Source organism: Callionymus lyra, chromosome 2 (assembly GCF_982586985.1).
Source record: "Callionymus lyra chromosome 2, fCalLyr1.hap1.1, whole genome shotgun sequence".
Taxonomy (NCBI): Eukaryota; Metazoa; Chordata; class Actinopteri; order Syngnathiformes; family Callionymidae; genus Callionymus; species Callionymus lyra.
In genome coordinates this window covers 21636645-21656927 of record NC_141819.1, presented here as the reverse complement: position 1 = coordinate 21656927, position 20283 = coordinate 21636645, and the positions used below count along the sequence as shown (strand labels likewise).

Sequence of the window (20283 nt, the reverse complement as noted above, 5' to 3'; positions counted from 1 at the left end):
ATTTTAAATTATTCAAAACATTTATACTTACATATCTATATTAATTCAATTTAACACTAAATATCAATTGTCAAGGTGATCAGGAACATATTCAACACTTTGATTGTCCTAAAACAAAAACAAATATTGGGAGGACTTAGAAGTGTTTTATTAAGAAAAATATTAATGTTACTCCGAAATTCAAATAAAAAGACATGTTTTGTATAATTAAAATTAAGATAAATATTAGAAATATTTTCATAATTCTCAGCCAATATCATATACACAGAAATAAATATGCAGTTAATACAAAACTCTGCAGCGAGAATTCTGACCCGCTCTAGTAGAAGAACTCACATTTCCCAGATCCTTAGAACTCTTCACTGGCTGCCAGTTTCTTTCAGGATCAACTTTAAAATTCTGGTTCTTACTTTCAGAGCTATTTATTGTCAGACTCCTCATTACATCACTGATCTGATCCAGCCTTACACCCAAGCTCGGGCTCTGAGGTCTTTGGATCAGAATCTACTGAAGCCTTGGAACGATTACCCTCTCCCTCTGTGTCTGATGATCTATTGACTCCTTCAAGAAACATCTGGAGACATTTTTATTTGTGAAGACTTTTCTGGAACCTTTTAAGTATATATTTTATTGAGTATTGTTTTGATTGTTTAAGCGCTTTGTGACCCTGGTCTGGAAAAGTGCTATATAAATACAAATTACTTACTTACTTACTTACTAAATATCAATGGTCAAGGTGATCAGGAACATATTCAACGCTTATTTTTTAATTGTCCTAAAACAAAAACAAATATTGGGAGGACTTAGAAGGGTTTTATTAAGAAAAATATTAATGTTACTCCAAAATTAGAATATAATTGTGTTGTATAATCAAAATTAAGATAAATATTATAAATATTTTCACAATTCTCAGCAAATATCAAATACACAGAAATAAATATAAAAAAGGCACTCCAAATATACAAATTTCATTTGTGAATTTAAAATATAATATATAATCTTTAAAATGTCAAGCTTATTGAAAGTAAGAAAGAAAATGATGAATGTGATTTTCAAGAGAATTTAAATGTGTCTTTTATAATTATTATTTAATTTATGTGGTTGTCTTTCATCATGAGGTCATTTATATTGAATCAGGTGTAGGTAGGTAGTTAGGTAGAACTTTGTTGACTAGGTAGAAATGTTTTTTTTCCAATTAGCCACAGCAATACAGCAATTATTCATAAAAAAATAAGAACAAGAACAAATAGAAATAAAGAGAAAGAACAAGATGACACAATCTAAGTCTAAAGATAAAGAACATAAGTGTGAGTGCACTAATAACATAAGTGTGAGTGCACTAATAACATAAGTGTGAGTGCACTAATCTCATTTTATACGGAACCGAAGTATATTTGTATTGTTTTAATCTTTAATAAAATTAATGAATGAATAAAAACATGTTTTCCATACAGTCCGTCTGAGCGGCGTAAGCAACAGAGTCGGCGCTAGGACCCGGGCAGCCTCCCTGCAGCCGCGGCGTCAGAGCAGCAGAAGTCTGCAGCAGCAGCGGCGGCAGAGACCAGATTCCAAATGATGCTGCTGCCGCTAAAACGGGATTAAACGCCACCAATCTGTCGCTAAATCCTCACCGCTGCTCCACTTCTCGGGTAACAAAAAAAAAATGAGTCTGAAATAATCGTTCGTTATCAGCGGTCTAGGAGCTAAAGGAAGCTAAATGACAGATGCATCGTGTTCCTGGTCTCTCCGGTGCTCTGGACCAGGATCGCAGCAGCCAGGCCTCTGAGACCCTCTTTTTTTTTTCTCTGGCCCCGGGTTCGTCTGGATCCGCCCCTGCTCGGTGGTGTCGGTGCGTTTTTTTTTAGAGCGATTCTGAGTCCATGAGGGGTGTCATGCCGTCGCGCCACTGACTGACCATGATGAAGAGCGAGCCCACATCCAAGACCTCCTCGCTCCGGAGCGCGTCCCCGCACAGGAGCGCGTACGAGGCGGGGATGCAGGCCCTGAAGCCCGTCAGAGACAACAGCGCCGCCGCCGCCGCCAACGGGGACGTGCAGGAGGGGCCCCGGGGCCGCAGGTACGGCTCCAACGTGCACCGCATCAAGAACATGTTCCAGCAGATGCAGACCACCTCCCCGGCGGAGGGCGAGCAGGAGGAGCAGCAGCAGGAGGAGCAGGAGCAGCAGGAGGAGGAGAAGAAGGAGGGCGACAAGGCGGTGCGTCTGTCGCTGCCCAGGGCCGGGAGCCTGAACGAGAACGTGGACCACAGCGCCCTGCTGAAGCTGGGCTCCTCCGTGTCCGACCGGGTGAACAAGTTCGACACCAAGCCGGAGAACGGGCACCGGTCGCCCAGTTACTCCAAGCTGCAGGAGACCCGGCGCATCTTCGAGCAGCAGCAGCAGGAGAGACAGCAGCAGGAGAAACAGCATCAGCAGCAGCAGGAGAAGCTGGTGACCACCCGGGTGCTCCTCAAGGCGGAGAAGAGCTCCTCCGGGTACCAGGAGGGCCGGCTGGACGTGGCCCGCTTCAACGGCAGCACCGAGTCCCTGGACAGCCTGGACACCAGCGAGGCGGTGTCGCCCACCGTCAGCCAGCTGAGCGCCGTCTTCGAGCGGGCGGCCGAGCTGAGGAACAACCTCCACCGCCTCTCCTCCACGCCGCCGCTGCCCTCCAGAGGGGTGTGCACCAAGGTCGGGGTGCTGAACTCCAAGATCATCACCAAGAGAGCCAGCAGTGCCTTGGCGTGCACGGGCGGCAACAAGGACGAGGAGAGCGCCAGGAAGGACCAAGAGGGACCTTCTAGAAGGACCACCCCTCCCGCCGAGGGCTTTAACGGCAGCCATGGCGGCACGGTGGTGGGGGAGAAGAGCGTTTCGGACGCCGGGGTCGAAGCCAAATGCGACCACCAGACCGGCAGCACAACGGAGAACGGGCAGACCACCACGGCCAAACTCAGTCCTTCGGTGGAAGTCCGGGACATGAGGGAGAGCCAGGACGGGAACCTTGGGGACACCGAACACTTGGAGGACGGTAGAAGCCTAGAGGACGAGGACGAGGAGGAAGAGGAGGAAGAAGAGGAGGAGGAAGAGGACGATAGCTATGAACCGGAGTCCAGTTGCGTGGAGATCACCGGACTACCGGCGGAGGAGGAACCGCCCCCTTCCCGGAAGATCCGCTTCAGCGTGGATCCCATCAAGGTGAGCGAAGGAACCACTGTTTCCAAGTCAACGAAAATGAAGATGCTCGGTACAGAAGGACCTCTTCAACCGACGCACAAATACAAAAAAATACACACAAAAAAACAGATCCGTCAGTAACAATATAAACACAGATACACACTGTAGGTTTAACAGAAACAGTTTATCTTCAGATAGCTTTGTTGACACTAAACATTCCGCCGCATCATCACACAGTGAACATGATGTAATGACCCATAACTGATGCTAACTAAGAACATTGATCCACTTTGTCTTCTTTTAACAACTCTGCCACAATTGTAAAGGGACTCAGGAGACGCATAAAAGAGTAACTAAGGAGAACATGTCCATCACACTCTTGAGTCATTTCCCACAAACCTCCTGAAATCCTCTTCATCCAAACTATCGCCAAAACTCACAACTATTAAATCAGTAAAGACGCACACTTGTTGACAGTCTTTGCATCTTAACTATTGACAGTCGTCCTGGCCAAAGTCGTCCAGTTATTCAGAAGGACTGTGGTCGATATTGTCCTGGTTGACCCCTCACAATAGCAGGAAACATCTCGTCTTACCAATGCTGCTTTGTTTCCAATCCCCAGCAGTTCTTTTGCAACCAAAATACACACAAATGAACCTTGGAAAACACAGTATATATGTTTTAACTTTTGAAGAATAATACCCTGCGTCAGAGACAACCAAAATCGTTTATATTTTCTTTTGAAGGAAGTAGTTAAATTAGTAATAAATATAAAAAATAAGGTAGCTTTTTAAAAATGTTGAGCGTATGGCTCACAACAGAGCAGCGTCTCCACTCTCAGCAGACACAATGTATGTACTGTTTGTGTTGTAGAGCAGTTGTGTCCCGGCACTCCAGTAGATAGAGTTTGACTTTCAGCGTCTCCTTCCCCCGGTGTTTGTGAAGCGATGCGTACGAGAGCATGAGCTCCTCTCCAGCTCTGCCTTAGGGGGTCGTTCTCGGCTGGAGAAAAGCAAAAAACTCTTCTTGAGTGAGTCTTGAGAGGCTCATGTGCGACGTCACAACCGCGAAAAACCGGCTCCCATCTCGGCTACTGTTCCCGCTTGACTGACTCCTTTTGTCTCAAGCTCCGGCGTCGACACATCTTCGGCGAGGCATCTTCGGAATAAAAGATCAGATTTTAAAAAGGGTTCCTGCAGTTGGAGGATGATACTTTTTATATCTGCAGACAAAGTTAGTCCATTTCGTGACCACAACAGACACCACTGTGCTGCTTTCCAGGTGGTCATAATGTTAATTCACAGTACATTTGAACTCCTATGAAGGCGAAAACCTTGTGGATCTCTTATTGACCTTTTAAAGATCTCGGTTCATTGTGCACCGCAGGACGTCAGAGACGGAGGGTGACGTGTCATAATATGCGGTGGGCAGTTCATGAAAGTATGATTCAGCGACGCCGGCGTCATCGCAGAATGACCTCCTGCTGAGGCCCACGACGGTTCCACCAGAGAGAGGCCTTTGTCATGTAGACGTGTCGGGGTGGAGCAGAGTTAAAGTGGGGTCAAACTGTCGGGGAGTCGCCTCGGCTGTTGAAATGTCACGCGACTGTAAAAAAAAAAACAAAAAAACACCCGGGCTCGTTTGCACGCTTCCCTTCCTCAACAGGAAGTGTCCATTTTTAGTTCTGGTTTCTCTGCAGAACTGCGGCGTGGTGTCTTCGCCTCGTGGTGGCCGGACGTCCTTTTGTTTACACAGAGTCCTCCAAGAATCTGCAGCAGAGTCTTTTGTTAGCGTCTCTATCTCTCTCTCTCTCCATTATTTTTTTTTTTTCCAGCCTCTTTTGTCAGCGGCTTCACGCCGGAATTAAAAATAGAAGCTTTGTTATCGTCTCGCACGCGTCGCCTCCCCGTAGAAGACCGGAAGCTGCTTCTCATGTCTGACACGTTGGGATGTGTGTCGGTATTCAAATGGCTGCTGCAGAAGTCATGTGAGGGAGCAGAAATACTCCTGCAGATACAAACAATATACACAGGTTAACAGAGGGGTGGGTGTAAGAAAAGATGATATTTGTTATCATTATATTTTTTTGCTTTTAAACCATGTTTTATTTTTTATCATAGTTCTTTTACGGTTGATATTTCAAAAAGTGTGTCTAAAATCAAGTAATTACATTTTAAGAATCACAATTGCGTTGCAATTAAACCCCAGCCACTGGATGGCAGCCTTCATATAAATAATAATATTCATATTTAATTAATTATCTTTTATTTATCCAGGATAGTCTCACTGAGATTAAAATCTCTTTTACAAGAGAGACCTGTCCAGAAGACAGCAAAACACATTTACACATAGAGAACAGTTTAATACAGTATTAAGTGCGTTGGAAAAAGATACAAGATAACTGAATGAAAACATTCACACTTGCCTATAGAGTCTGACGTCAAATTCCATACAACAGCCTTAAATTTGTGAATAACATCCTCTGCAGCCAAAGAATGACTGAAACCCTGCAATGACTGAGGACGAGAGGATACACTTAACTCCAGCAGATTTTAAAGCGGACGTTTAGACATATTTGGGTTACAAAACAAAGAAAGGCAGTTACAACTAAGTCAAGAGTCATGCAAGTATTCGAACAATACTACAATTATATCCTGGTTCCTACAGAACTCAAATATATAGTTGTTTTGTTGCCCCTTGAATCATGATGCGTATCATGTTGCCAGATTCTCGCCAATACACGCCCCATAATCAAAATATACTTTGTATTTCAGTGCAAGGTTCCGGCACCCAAGGAATAATCATGTAGTCGAGATCTGATAATGGTCGCCTGTGATTGGCTGTTGGGTAACATGTGATTGCAAATGCAGAAATGGTGAATTCTGGTTTTCGGCAACTACTTAAGTGAGTGTCTGCGGTATGTAATAGTGTTCCTTACGTCAGTGATGACAACAAGTAATTATTGTCGCCACTAAGCCTTTATCCAGTGACAAAAATGATAAAGATACAATAATTATAAAGAGAAGACATTATTTAGTTTTTTTTTATTATTTAAGTATTATTCACATTATGACATACAAGTGCATTCAATTGTGTAGGAACTACTTTGGTGCATTCAGTTCAATAGAATTCTATTCATTAAGTGCTAATACAAATTTGCATGATGGTCACACCAAATTGCTTCATGACAGTTGGTGGGAGATGGTATTTGCATTCATTGCCATCATGGCTGAAGAACCAAGTGGACTTTTCACATTATATTATTACACGATGAAGTGTAAACTACTATAGAGACGGAAGTTGCACTTTAAAACGGGTAGAGAACATGAGGTCCAAAAGCATTTTCTACTTTAGTTAAAACACTCCAAAAGAAGTATTTTTTATTGTATTTATCTTTTATTGAGCGTTGATTGTTAAAAGCAGAATGTAGCAGGATTGATAGTCCACCACACCATCTTAAAAACATTAAAATACACAGAAAACCCCCCTTTCAAACCATCTCTCACATACAAAAAACATAAAAAATTGTATTTATTTTTGAAAAAAACATCTAATCCCATTTTTTTTAAAATTCTACAGCCATGAAATAAAAATACATTAATAATCATCAAGTCTATAGTATTTTGGATTTGAATGGTTTTCATTCATTTTCCATTTCACTTTTTGTTCGGATAAGAAGAGCTTAGAGCAGATTTTTATTAAACAGACATTAATATATGTTAAATCTGTTTGTTGTAATTTAATCCGTTTACATTCACGAGTTTGTTGTAGTAAATTCCCTGCTTCAAGAAAACAGTAAACCACTCCAAGAGAAAAACATGAAGCCAGTTTCTTCATTTAAATGTATGAAGCATCAGCCTGTAAAAATAATCCCTCCGCCTGTGATTCATAATAATAATCAGATTTGTTTGAACATGCACCTACTCTCACACTTCCACTCACACATCGACGTGGGATCCCGTTGCCATAGCGACCGCTGACACCTCTGGTATTATTTTTCCGTGTGTCATCCTCAGATTATTTCCCTTCCAAATTATTGATCGCGGGTGAGTTGCGGTGGATTATGACGGGGGTAGCGAGGGATGATGACATGCATCACTGTCTCATGTTGGGAGCTAGATCAGACGGATTATCAGCAAGGTCGCCACGTTCCCTTTTTTTTATTATCTGTGGGGCAGCATGGTTATGCAACATGGAGCACACAATATCTGATATTTGTGGCCTGCAACATCACATTCAGAGTCTCTGGAAATAACCTGCTGCTTATTAATTCATCACTTATCAATATTTAAAACAATGTGAAGATAGAAACTACCTGCATCAAAAATCCAAAATCTCAGAGGTGTTCTGCGGACATGAGACCTTTTGAGCCAAAGTACAAGCTTTGTGTAATAAATGCCTTTGCACCAACTGTAAAAAACAACAACATTTATATTAACAGTTAATGCTATAACTATATACTTTATTGAATATTGTTTTGATTGTTTAAGCGCTTTGTGACCCTGGTCTGGAAAAGCGCTATACAAATAAAAATGACTTACTTACTTACTATAACTATACAACAATCTAGTTCAGATTTGAGAAGATATTCCAGACTCTCTGGCTAATATTTAAACAATGACCACCAACTTACTTTACAGCACAGACGTATATGAAAAGTAACGTGAAGATAAAACTGGAAATGTTTCTCTTTTTTTGTTAGCAAATGTTCATGTGTTATGTGAAAAACTGTGCAACAGAGGTTCCACAACAAAGCAATCTATTAAATTAAGCTAGTTGTGCTTTGACATCTGGACTTGCCCTCTAAACGTACAGCCCTGTACCTGGAGTTCCAGCCCCAGTTAATCTAGAGCTAATCTTCCAGTTGATAGAAAGTTAAATTTCCCTATCTGCGATTCCAAACTAGAGACCCAAAAAAAGAGGGTGTCGAACTCATTCTAGAGGACAACACGTAGACACGGTCCAAGTCGCAGAATGATCTTTATTTGTATTCATTAAATGGCCCTTTTTTAGCATGAAGTTCCAAACAGACATTTGTTATCAGTTGCACATTGAACACTTGAATGTTATTTTAGGACAAAAAACAACTAAATGTACTTTCTTTGACACTACTACGTAACACAAAATACTTTTTTTTCCCAATTCAAAATAAATCTGTTCCGTCATCATTAAATTACATTCCTTATGCATCATCTTTCTCAGTTTGTCATCGTTTTCTAATTAAATCTTACAACGATAACTTGTTTTTTATGCAATTTCATTTTACTTCACCCAACTAAAAATAATCTTAATCTCTTTCTAGCTTCATACACATGATCTTGAGGACCTTCAGTCAGACAAGTGTGTAAGGGTTAAATCATATTCATGACTTCCCTATACATTTTTGAAAGTATTTATGTAGATGTATACATGGAAATATATCTAAAATATGCACCGCTTTGATAAAAAAACAACAACCTTTAATTGTTGTAAAATCATGGACATTTGGTGCCCATTATTGTTGTGGATCTACTGTAACAAAAAGTATTGATAAACTATTGCATTCAAATATTTATGAAAGATATTACAAGACAGTAATAATTATAATTATAGTAAGATAAAGAGGATATATTTTTTTTCCGAGACAGGATTGAATGAATATTAGTTTTTTAAACAACTTGTATAACTAATACTAATAATAATTCAACTCTCTTAAAACGCTTAATAATTGGAGGACGGTTACACACGTTGTCATTTTAACCTTTCGCATCCGTCAATAACATGTCAATTTCACCTCTGTGTGGTGACGAAATGTAAAGATTATATCAAAGTTAAATCATTTGCGTTTGTGTGATTGTAGATAAATCTTTCGGCTCTATTTTAGACGGCACTGTCGGTTGGTGTGAGGCACATGTTGTGTATTTTAGCAGTGACTCACAACTCAAGATAACGTCAATAGTCTGTTTTGTAACGCTGTATCGCACTCGACTACACTGTGAAGTGTTGAGGGAGACAAAAGGAGCTTGATCACTAGTCAAGGAGGGGAGAGTGAGGAAAAAAAACAACAACATCTCTTCATCACATCAGATCTAAAATAAGATCTATCTTGGAGCAAAGACGCTGTCGGAGAGGAGCTGTCATGTTTGTGTGTTCAGTGTGTGTGTGTGTGTGTGTGTGTGGGCTGGTTAATGTTGGTTAGTCCAAATAAACCAGAGAATCCACACACTCAGAGTTCTGTCCATCTCACACTGAAAGTCTTCAACCTTGAGCCGGCGAAAGGTCATGTGTCTAAACTCTAGAGGTCGCTCTTGAGTTCTAGATCCAACATCCACTCCCGGACCGAGAAACTGTGTGAACTGGACCCCCATACACCCACCTGGACCCTGCTGGGACCAGTGAAGAGATGAAGAGGATTCAGTAGCAGCTACTTATTTCAGATTATTCAGTGGAGATCAAACCAGACTAGCTTCTGCCCTAATGTGTCTCTGAAAAAAACCATTTGACAGTAAAGTGGCTGTTTGTTGTCCAGCTTGCTTGGATTTTGTAGGACATCCCTGTCGGCGGAGGGAGGGAGGGGAGTTTCCTGACCATCTGTTCCCTCCTCTGACCTACTATCAGTCACAACTGGAGCAGAGCCCCCGCCTCCCGACTGCCACCCTCCTGACTTTAATCCCACTGTTTGTCTTCCGGAGACGGCCACCTCGCCTTCGGTAGCTGGGAGGTTTGCGGGGGTCACGTCATTAGAGCGGGATCATCTCGCAGAACGAGGGGGGTCTGGGGGGGGAGTGAAAGTGGTACGGTGCCACCAGAGAGAGCGCTCTGGCGGTCGTGGGCGTGAAAAAAAAAGTAGGACGACATGTGAGTCGGTCATGGGCACGTGCCGGGCGAAGGCGGCCGTGCACGCCAGCGTTTCGGAGTCACTGCTGTTATCCAGGAGTTGTTTTGTTTGACTTTAATCCACATCGTGCTAATCCAGCCGAAGACAAAGGAAACAAATTAGACGCGTATAAACCTCGTGAGTGAGAGTCTGTCACTTACAGTCGCCTCATCGCCATTTGAATACGTAGATGTTTAACCTTGAATGAACATAAGTGTTCATATGTGGGCATCTCAGGTTGTTCATGGTCAGCCGTCATTTCTATTTACGCAACATTTGCTTTAGAACTTTAAACATTTGTTGTCCTCATCTACGTCAGCTACTTTTGGCCAACGTTGTCTGACATCCACTTTATACTTCACATTAATAGATAGATAGATAGATAGATACTTTATTGATCCCTCAGGAGGTCTCCTTCAATGCTAAAATGACTATTAAAATATATTTAATATTAAAATAACTTCAATAATAAAACTTCCTTTTATCATTTAAACATTAGTTTTTTGAGGTTAGCACACTTTATCTTATGGATTCAATGAACACTTTCCTGCGCTTATTACTATGTATTACATGAGCTCGTAAGTTATGGTTAGCTAGTAGCTTTGCATATATTGCAGACTGTTTAACAACTTTTGTTGCTTTGTATTTGAAAACGTAAGCATTTGAAGGTCTACATTATAGCAGGCTATTTCTCTGCGCAAGTATGAAAACAAAGTATAGTATAAGTATAGTAGAATACGTTTGTAAGTAAAGTGCCTTTAACATTTTTTGAATGTTTAAAAAGCAAAAGAAAACTTCTGTAATTCTAAAAAAGTAAATGTCCTTTGACTCTATTCGTACACGACGATCTGCGAATTGACAAGCTTTGATATAAAAGACATTAATGTGAAGGACTCGGTCGTAAAATGCTTTTATTGTGTAATTCCAATAATGGTTTGAATGTATAATTAATGTTGTGTTGCAAACTAGAACCACAGCTGCTCTTTTCTTTTTTTTTAAATGGCCCAATCATGTGTGCAGTCTATTTTTTCTAAAGCGTTATGAAAACAGGTTCACCTCGAGCTAAAATCCACACTTTGACTAAAAGTGGAAGCTGCTGTGTTTCAAAGCCTGTTGTCCCGAGAGAGGGGGCTTAAAAATAAGCTGCACGGAGCCGAGTGATGCACGAAAAAACCACAATAACGCAGGGGAAAAAAAAAATGGATTGAACGAGGGCCGATTACATCCTTGTCTAAACTGACCGACTCAATGTAGTCGACCGGTTGCCATGGTGACGCCGATGATTGAAAGTGCTGCCGTGGCGACCAGGAATTTGAATGATGAGGTGGTGATTGAAGATGAATAGTGACACGATAATAGAATCCATTTGAGACAGATTACAGATGCAGTTAACAGCAGAGCAGTCCTGTCGCACCTTAACTCATAGTTAACACACTTCACTTGTGCTTTGTCACACAAATATAAATAAAAAAAAAGGTCAAAAGCGAATGAAACTGTTAGAAATATTAAACGAAATTGTTCTTAACAAGTGATGTTTAAGTATAGTGTTGGTAACTGCGTTGAAATGTTGTAATTTTTTATAATAAATAATAAATATAATGTTATTACTGATTGCTAGTTGTAGAGACACCGTGTTCTCTAGCTTGTTGACATGATGGAAATTAAACCTTAACTTTTATTATCAAACGTCATGGCCAGGCAACAGTTAGCATCAACAAGCTAGCTTTTAGCTTATTAGCGTGTTAGCTTCTTACAAAGGCATCTTCATCTCAATATAACAAAAACATGGGGCAACATTTAGTTGACCAAAAAAAAGATAGTAAACATTTCTTAAGAAAAATTGGATAATGTGGGAAATACGGATATATTTGCAGGGAAATGTGTTGCGCTTCTTTCTGACCTTATCCTTATCCTCATCCTTATATATTTAGAAAGTACAATATGAGGTAATAAATTACATCACAAAATTTAAGAAGCTATCACTTTAACAGAATTTTCACACAGAAATTGAACAAGGAAACACTAAGATGTCATTTTAGCGACGCTAAGAACCAACAAAACTGCTTTGGTTTTTTTGTATTCCAGGCGACGCATTGAGCTCTTAGAGACTCAGGTTTTGTGTGTCTGTGTGTGTCTGTGTCTGTGTGTGTGTGTGTGTGTGTGTGTGTCAGCTGCACAAGACCTGCCATTAGCATTCAGTGGGTGTTTATGCAAAGTGGCGAGCTGCTGAACTCTGGAACACAATCCTCGGTCTTCACCGGAGATTCACCTCGCGCTTAATTCCACACCGTGAAAGATGGCCTGCGGTTGTGTCGCCGTCGAGGCGATCAATACTAATCAAACCACATTATGGTGTGTCGCTATTAAATCACGAGTCCGGCTCATCAGACTGAAGCGTCTCCCGTGAGATCAGACGGTTCGTCTGGCGGCTACAGTCGTGGATCACGATGGAAACAAATGTTGAGTTTTCGTGGATTTATTCCTGAGTGGTTGGATCACAGTTTGTCGAATCTACAATCTGTGTGGTATTCGGCTGCTACTGTAACACTGATAATAATACATCTTAAGAGAAGGCTCTTCCTAATAGGTGTGTCGACATCTACATGAGTAAATATTACATGGATAAAAAAAATCATTACTGTTAAAAATCTATAATGATTCACATCCTTTTTTTCTCTCCTCCTACATATTCTCACCAATATAAACATGCCTGCAGGGAATGATGTTGACGGATGAGACTTAGTGTTTTGATCATGTGATGTGAATCAATTTTGAGACTTGATTGATAGCGACGAATCACAAGCTTTTATAAACATTTGTTAAAAGATACCAAAACCTGTATTCATATGCAAGTCTTTATTGTAAATGTAAAGGGTTCAAAATGTTCTTAAATAACAAAATAAATAAAGTGCGACTTCCTATTATTACAATGGAGTAGTACTACGGTAAATCGCCTAGTAATACACTCGTGGTTCAGCTTTTTAGTTCACCAACATTTTGACAAAGTTTTTAGCGCCATGCACCACATAAAATCAGTCCGAGCTCAGTAAGTTAATACAAAAAATAAAACATTAGGCTTATAAGGTGCGCTTTTGAGTTTTAAGGATTTAAGGGTTTCTTCTGTTCTGAAAAATGCACTTAATTGAAGTGGCAGTACAAGAATACATTTTATTTTTCTGATAACTAATGGAAGGGCTTTGCTGTAATGGGATTAGGAGGTGTTGAGAAGTGGTTATATAGCTCAACTGCATGTCAACGGTTGAACGACAGTTACAATCCGAAAATACATGCATATAAACTTTTGTCGACAAAGCCTAGCGGTGCCGCAGAACCTTACCTAGTCATAATACCACAGAGCCTTGCAGTGAGGCCTCCTAGCTTCCCATAGTCATACTTAAACATTTTGACCGATTTTGTAGCGCCGTGTACCACATAAAATTGGTTCGAGGTCATTAAGTTCATCCAAAATGAATACATAAGGTGCACCATCTGTTTTTGAGAAAATTAAAGTACTTTAAGTGAACCCTATAGTACATTAAACCCATTTGAACAAATCATGACCTCATTAACATCACATTAAAATATTTAAACAAATCGTTTTCAGGACATGTTTACTTCATAAATCTTCCATCATTCATTTAAAAAGCAGCAGGATTTGGTACCCAAACCAATGTTTGATGAAAATCTACTCTCAGAGCATCATCTACCTTTCATGGGGTCTTACTTTCTCACAGCATTATTAAACAAACATGGAGAATAAATGGTGTATTTGACAGTAACAATACTCAAGATTCCTGACATATACTCAACTCTTGTACTCATTAGTTTCCGTATAAACAAGTATTTCCTTCTCCGACAGGTGTTTGCTACTTACCCTAATGAGGACTACGACCGCCGCAACGAGGACGTGGATCCGATGGCGGCGTCGGCGGAGTACGAGCTGGAGAAGAGGGTGGAACGGCTGGACCTGTTCCCCGCGGAGCTGGAGAAAGGTAGGCATCACTTTCGTTTCTGAGGAATTTGAACAAAAATGGCCAACAGCACATAAAACGGGCATTTAGATGAAATGACTGGTGGTCTTAGGACAAATGAAACACTCTCTTAGAAATGAACCTTTAATAAAAGTCCTTACATTGTTAGCCTTAATACTAGGAGTTACTGACGCGCTAGTACTGGGACATGCTAGCATAGCACCTGTTACGATGTAAACGAAAAGAAGCCACATTAGGGCTGCACGATATATCGGAAAAAATATTGATATCGCGATATTAGCCCATGCGATATGCATATTTAAAACATGTGCGATAATTTATTGTTTTTTTATTGATCAATCAATCAGTAAAACGTTCTGTAAATTTGTACTTACTTTGTCGTTTATGCTATTCGGCGCAGCTTGCTAGGCTCGGTTGCTATGGCGACGCGTCTTGCCGGCGCGCTGACTTAGTAGTACTTTTCATCTCGTCCTCAGTTGTTTTCAACGTTCTTATAAGATCGCGGAACTTCCAACCAGGTGTAAACCTGTCCGTCTTTGCCGTATGCTAATGAGCTAAGTTGTTAGCGTCAGGTCATTTACAAATTGTTTCATGTACAACGAGGTGGGATTTATTATTGATTTGGTGATATCGCGACGCGCCGGCGGCTCCTCTCTTATGTCGCTCAGTTTCGCCGGAAACCGATGCAAGTCCAGCGAAACTGAGCGACATAAGTGATGTTTTTAAACAAATAAACGAAATAAACCAAAGGGAAATATTGCATCATTTTCCTTTTTTAAACACCTGGACCTCCCCTTAAGTACTCGCTGCTGCGCTTGGCTGCGCGTGCACGTGGCTACATTTTCAGGTTCAGGAAAAATCACACTACTCACACAATTCTAGACACCAATATCAAATATCGCACATATTTCCAATATGGTGCAGCCCTACTTAACATGCGTATCTTCTTCTTTGGCGCAGACAACGATGGTCTCGGCATCAGCATCATCGGAATGGGAGCCGGAGCCGACATGGGTCTGGAGAAGCTCGGGATCTTCGTGAAGACGGTGACGGACGGCGGAGCGGCACATCGGGACGGCAGGTCGGTGGTGGAATGAACTGTGGCTGGGAGCTTGGATGGCACGAACCTACTTCCTGTTCCTGTCTCCTCAGGATCCTGGTGAACGACTTGATCGTGGAGGTGGACGGGACCAGCCTGGTCGGCGTCACGCAGACGTTCGCCGCCTCCGTTCTCAGGAACACCTCAGGAACCGTGAAGTAAGAATCCTTGTAGCCCACGAAAGACACTTGTAGTCAATATTCTAGTCGATCACTTGTGTCTAGAAATATTTAAACTCTCATAACCTGTTCTGCTGATGCTGTTCATTTATATTTCAGTGTTGTTGTAAGCACTGGAGGTCAGAACATCTCAGTAGATAGTTATGAATTATACAACGCTGATGCTACCAGCTATAGGCTATTAATAAAACATTATAGCAGCTATACTTTATTTTAGCTGATATTCTGACCCAACACAACCATCAGTCAACATCTTGTGGCTTCTGGTGTTCAGACTGAAACCATCTTAAACATCCAGACCAAGTATCTTCTTGGGCGTCTCTTTAAGTCGACAAAGTTGTAGCTTTGATTCAATCTAAAAAAGACTTTTCAGACTGATTTTCTCAAAGCAAAACCTCTGACTGTGTCTAAAAAAAAAAAAGGTTCATCATCGGGCGAGAGAAACCGGGCGAGCAGAGTGAGGTGGCCCAGCTGATCCAACAGACTCTGGAGCAGGAGCGCTGGCAGCGTGAGATGATGGAGCAGCGATACAACCAGTACATGGACGAACAAGAGGTCAATACTCAGTTATACCTTTACTTTTTACTTTTACATGAGAGGCTTATGAACAACGGATTTGAATTGCACTGGCGCTCTCTAGTGACCATATTTTGCACTACAGCAATGCACCAAGCTAAATATGAAAATTCTATTTTGTTCATGATGTATTTAATCGTTAAAAAGTTTCTTTCTTCTCTAACAACTTATACACACAAAAAGGCCAGTTTAATGATCACACAAATTAAATAATAAATAAATAAAACTGAACTAAACTGTGTCAATAAATAACTTGAATACTAAAATAATTAGACTAACTAATGAAACCCACAATGTAAACTAATCACTTAACGGCATGTTTTTCTTTACAGCTTTTGCAAATTTCATTTTTTAAAAAGCGTGTTTTCTGAGTGCGATAATTAGTTTAAGTGATTACCCTTCAGTTATACTTATTTTGCGCTTAGTTACAATATATATTTCGGTCTTGTACGCACCATAGAAATCCTGAGGTCATTGAATGCATCATTGACGTGTGAGAAACGGCGCAGAAAAAGTTAACAGACATTGTTTAACTAACTTTCAACATTCAATTATTTTAAAGAAGTATTAACTCAAATAAGCAGCATCTTATAAAATATATTAATCGGCTTATATTTGTCATTTATTTGGCGGATCGGGATAAAGTCAAAGGGGTTTTTCATGCATTCTTGAAGGAGAACTTCACAATAAATCTTTTGATAACTTATGGAACCCTTTTTCTAATAGTCATTAAACGTGCCATTTGTTCTCTGGCAGGGCGGCGAGTACGGCACAGATGAGGAAGAAGATGACGATGAGGAGGTTAGTCCTCAGTATCCGAGCGCCATCGAGGTGTTTGACCTGGCGGAGAACGAGGACATGTCACCTCTGGAGACCGACCCGGAGAAACTGGCGCACAAATACAAAGAGGTGAAGCCGGAGAGCAGTTAACGCTCCATTGATCACGTGGAGATTCAAACTTACGTCTCTTCCAGCTCCAGATCAAACATGCAGTCACGCAGGCGGAGATCCAGCAGCTGAAGAGGAAGGTCCGTTTGAAAAGTCAAGAGCAAAACAAGTTGCAGTTTCTTTTCTTTTTTGTAATGAAACTGAAACTCCTCAGCTGCAGCACGCGGAGCAGGACAAGCAACGCTGGCGTCTGGACAAAGCCCAGCTGGAGCAGACCCTCCAGGAGAACAAGGAGCGCATGGACAAGCTGGAGGGTTACTGGATGGAGGCTCAGAGTCTGTGTCAGGCCGTGGACGAGCACCTGAAGGAGACGCAGGCTCAGTACCAAGCGCTGGAGCGCAAGTACAGCAAAGCCAAACGTCTTATCAAAGAGTATCAGCAAAAGTAAGTCAGGCTTCCCGGCGGCGTCTTGAAGGTTAGCCATGAAAACAAGTTAAATCACACTTTTGTTTTGTTAATCCAACAGAGAAATCGAGTACCTGAAGAAGGAGACGCAGCGCTGTGCACAAGTGGGAGAGGAGGCTTCGCTGCTGAAGGAGGAGTCGGGTCAACTGCAGGAGCAGGTGAGAGCATTTGGTTTCACACTGACTAGTGCGAACGACAAAGTGAACAGTAGTTTTCTATAGCGCCATCTTTGGGACACTAAGGTTTGGTGCCATTGATTGAATAAACAGAAAGACAATCATAATAGAAACTATACAAATTTAGGTTTACATGGCAGCTGACATTGCAGTTACACTGCTCTGACACAGGTAGGAGCCAGAAACAAACTTAATAGATCTCTTAAATAGATTTTGGACCTCCCCTTTTTTTGGAGATTAAATCATCTTTGCCATAACCACACCCACTCTGCTGTGATTGGTCAAGCATTTGGGTTTGTCACCACGCATTATCAATCCCTGAAGTCTCCACCTCCAAGGGACTCGTTGTATAAACAAAGTGGGGCGTGATTACAGCTGGCGGGAGGAGAAGTGAAGACCATTACGTCATAATACTCTGCTCTCGTAACCTCTTGTTCGCTGAGATTTAAGAAGGGGGGAGAACTTTATAAAGTAATAAGTTGAAAACATGGTCATGATGAGGGACTTAAAGTCTTCCTCTCCAAGATACAGTAACATTTGACAGATCAGCAGAGTTTGGTTTAAAGTCCCATCCAAGAAAAAGATCAATGATGAGGACAAACATTGGAAATGGATTTCAATTGATCACACATTGGATCTTTAAACAGAAACATCAGTACATTTTCCAAGTCAGACTGTCAGCTTCAACATCCTCCTCTCTAGCTCAGAGAACATTGCATATACATCACCTTCTGTCCTTCACCATCATCCTCCTTGTTCTTACATAAAGTCCACTTAAGTCTCTTGATGATTCCACAACTGATGATTGTTTCTTCTGCAGGTTGCTGACCTCGAGTGCCGAGTGGAAGAGCTGAAATCTGAACCTTTATAAAAGCCTTTTATCCTGTTTCATCTCTACGAACTTCAACATAAGGAGGATGTGTTATGGTATTATTCTTGCAATGAAGTGCAGGGTATTTCCGAAGATTTTTTTTTTTTTGTCGAGTCTGTGTCCTCAGGCTTCGTGTCAGCCACATTTAACCTTTTCTTTGCCCTTTCCGATTCAGGAAGAGCGGCACCGGTACTGTTGCTACCATTTCCTGTATCTTAAGTCCTTTATTTGTGGTTTTAATGAACTACCACTGTTTCTTTTTTATTGCCAAAAAAACCCTCTTAATTTCCGCAGAGTTTTGTGAGCTTTTTTGTACAGATGTGAAATTGTGTGGTTTCAGAAAACATGTAAGAAGAAGATTTTGTGCAACATTAACAGAAACGACGGAGCATCCGTCGACATGGGAAAAGGACCGTTCTTTTGCACTGGAGAATTATAAAGAAGGTGTCTTTGGAATTGTAACCCAACTTTTGTAGGGGTCTTGTGACTTAACCTTGGGAACCACCTGCTGCCTACCTTTCAGACATCTCTGTGTATTTCTTTATTTTTATTTTTTCAACGCCTGAACCCCCCGCCGCCCCCCTTCCCCCGACGACCAATCTTCCAGTTTGAACCATTCTTTCATCAAAACATGGACCACTACGAACAAGCCTCTCGCAACTGCTGTGCCACAAAGCAAGGCATTATTCTTTTTTTGCTCCTCAAAATGGATGTTGTGTAACTGATACTAGTTAGAACTACTGATAAAAGAAGCGTCTGTGTGTGAAGAAGAAAAACCAGCAGCAGTTTTAATTTTCAAATGCTTGTAACTCTGACCAGCAGCTGCATTTTGACACCGCTGCGTGTAGCACACGATCAAACACTGCCAGGTGGAAACTCAACGTGTCAAAAAACTGTCATACCAGTATTGTTTGTATAGTTCCGCTGAGACTGGTGCATTTTCACTTCATATTTATCTTGTAGTCCGAAATGGAACAAGAGGGATTAAGTGATGTTTAATATTTAATGTAATGTACAAAAATATATATCTGGATGACTACACTGACGAAATTACGATTAATGAATCCATCATTAGTGAATAAAGGCATGGTTACGAGTATTTTCCTATATTAAGGCTTGTACAGTGCACATGCTTTGCATTGTATGTTTAGTGGAATAAATGGTCAACCGTGGTTCTGGTGTTTGTGAGATCCTTTCATAGAGTCTTGTATGGTGTCAGAACAGTCTCTCCTGTCCTCTTGATCAGCAGGTGGGGCTGGGTATCATATACTCAATACCAGTACTGATACCTTCACTTTGATAAAGGTTCCTGAACGATACTTTACCCTCTACCAATTCTATAAAATCAGTTAACAAAAAGAAAATGACATTACACACAAATTAGTTTATCTTTGGGTAAATTTATGTTTTTTTTGCTTATAAAACTTGACATGTTTCGATACTTTTTGGTTGGTGCCACAAAAGATCTGAAGTTCGATACCCAGCCCTCCCTGCAGCTCTCAATCACACCCGAATTTCCTCTAACTAGATAATTTTCTTACTGATCCAGACAAGTAAATCAATTGTCCACATTTGACAACTGTCTCAGGCCAACTTGGCCATTCAGCAACAATTGTTATTTAAATAGGAACTGAGAAGCATTTCTATCATCCATTAATTAACCAAAAGTGTCACAATCACATTTTTCCCCCCTTTCTCTTTCCACAAGTGTCCTTGTAGAGTCATCACATTCTGATGTTGGGCTAATGAAGCTTTAACACTGTCTGGGTCGAGGTGACCCAGAGGGATCCCTTGTGTGGCCTTGGGTTCAAGGTAAACAACCTCCCTGGCTTCAATCAATACATATGCAGTGATGGAGATCGCTCACCTGGACCCAGAGACAACACAAGGGATAAGAGGGATTTGTCTTTATGTTACGTGTACATGTTATATATGTTCGATGTAAAACAGTGCTAGCTAATGGGCTCCCAAAATAATACCGCTTCTCATTTATCTCACATACCTT

At 41.1% G+C, this 20283-nt stretch overlaps 1 protein-coding gene across 2 annotated transcripts; it reads left to right on the top strand.

Annotated features, from left to right (window-relative positions):
• Positions 1-1555: 1555 nt before the first annotated feature.
• Positions 1556-19450, top strand: ppp1r9bb (protein phosphatase 1, regulatory subunit 9Bb). 2 transcript variants are annotated; one of them, XM_087784083.1, is made up of 10 exons: positions 1556-3197; positions 13892-14024; positions 14985-15105; positions 15177-15281; positions 15725-15857; positions 16635-16787; positions 16853-16906; positions 16987-17210; positions 17293-17389; positions 18228-19450. In XM_087784083.1, the coding sequence occupies exons 1-10, from the start codon at positions 1917-1919 to the stop codon at positions 18276-18278; spliced, it is 2352 nt and encodes a 783-aa protein (XP_087640209.1). In that variant the 5' UTR covers positions 1556-1916; the 3' UTR covers positions 18279-19450. The 2 variants fall into 2 exon arrangements, with proteins under 2 accessions (XP_087640209.1, XP_087640208.1); XM_087784082.1 differs by having other exon boundaries at positions 1558-3197; positions 16981-17210.
• The last annotated feature ends 833 nt before the right edge of the window (positions 19451-20283 follow it).

Bases quoted from the DNA above. Each gene is read 5' to 3' on its own strand.
- ppp1r9bb (XM_087784082.1), top strand. From the start codon at position 1,917: ATGATGAAGAGCGAGCCCACATCCAAGACCTCCTCGCTCCGGAGCGCG. The intron at 16,907-16,980 runs GTCCGTTTGAAA...GAAACTCCTCAG, and splicing joins TCCAGCAGCTGAAGAGGAAG to CTGCAGCACGCGGAGCAGGA. The intron at 17,390-18,227 runs GTGAGAGCATTT...TTTCTTCTGCAG, and splicing joins CGGGTCAACTGCAGGAGCAG to GTTGCTGACCTCGAGTGCCG.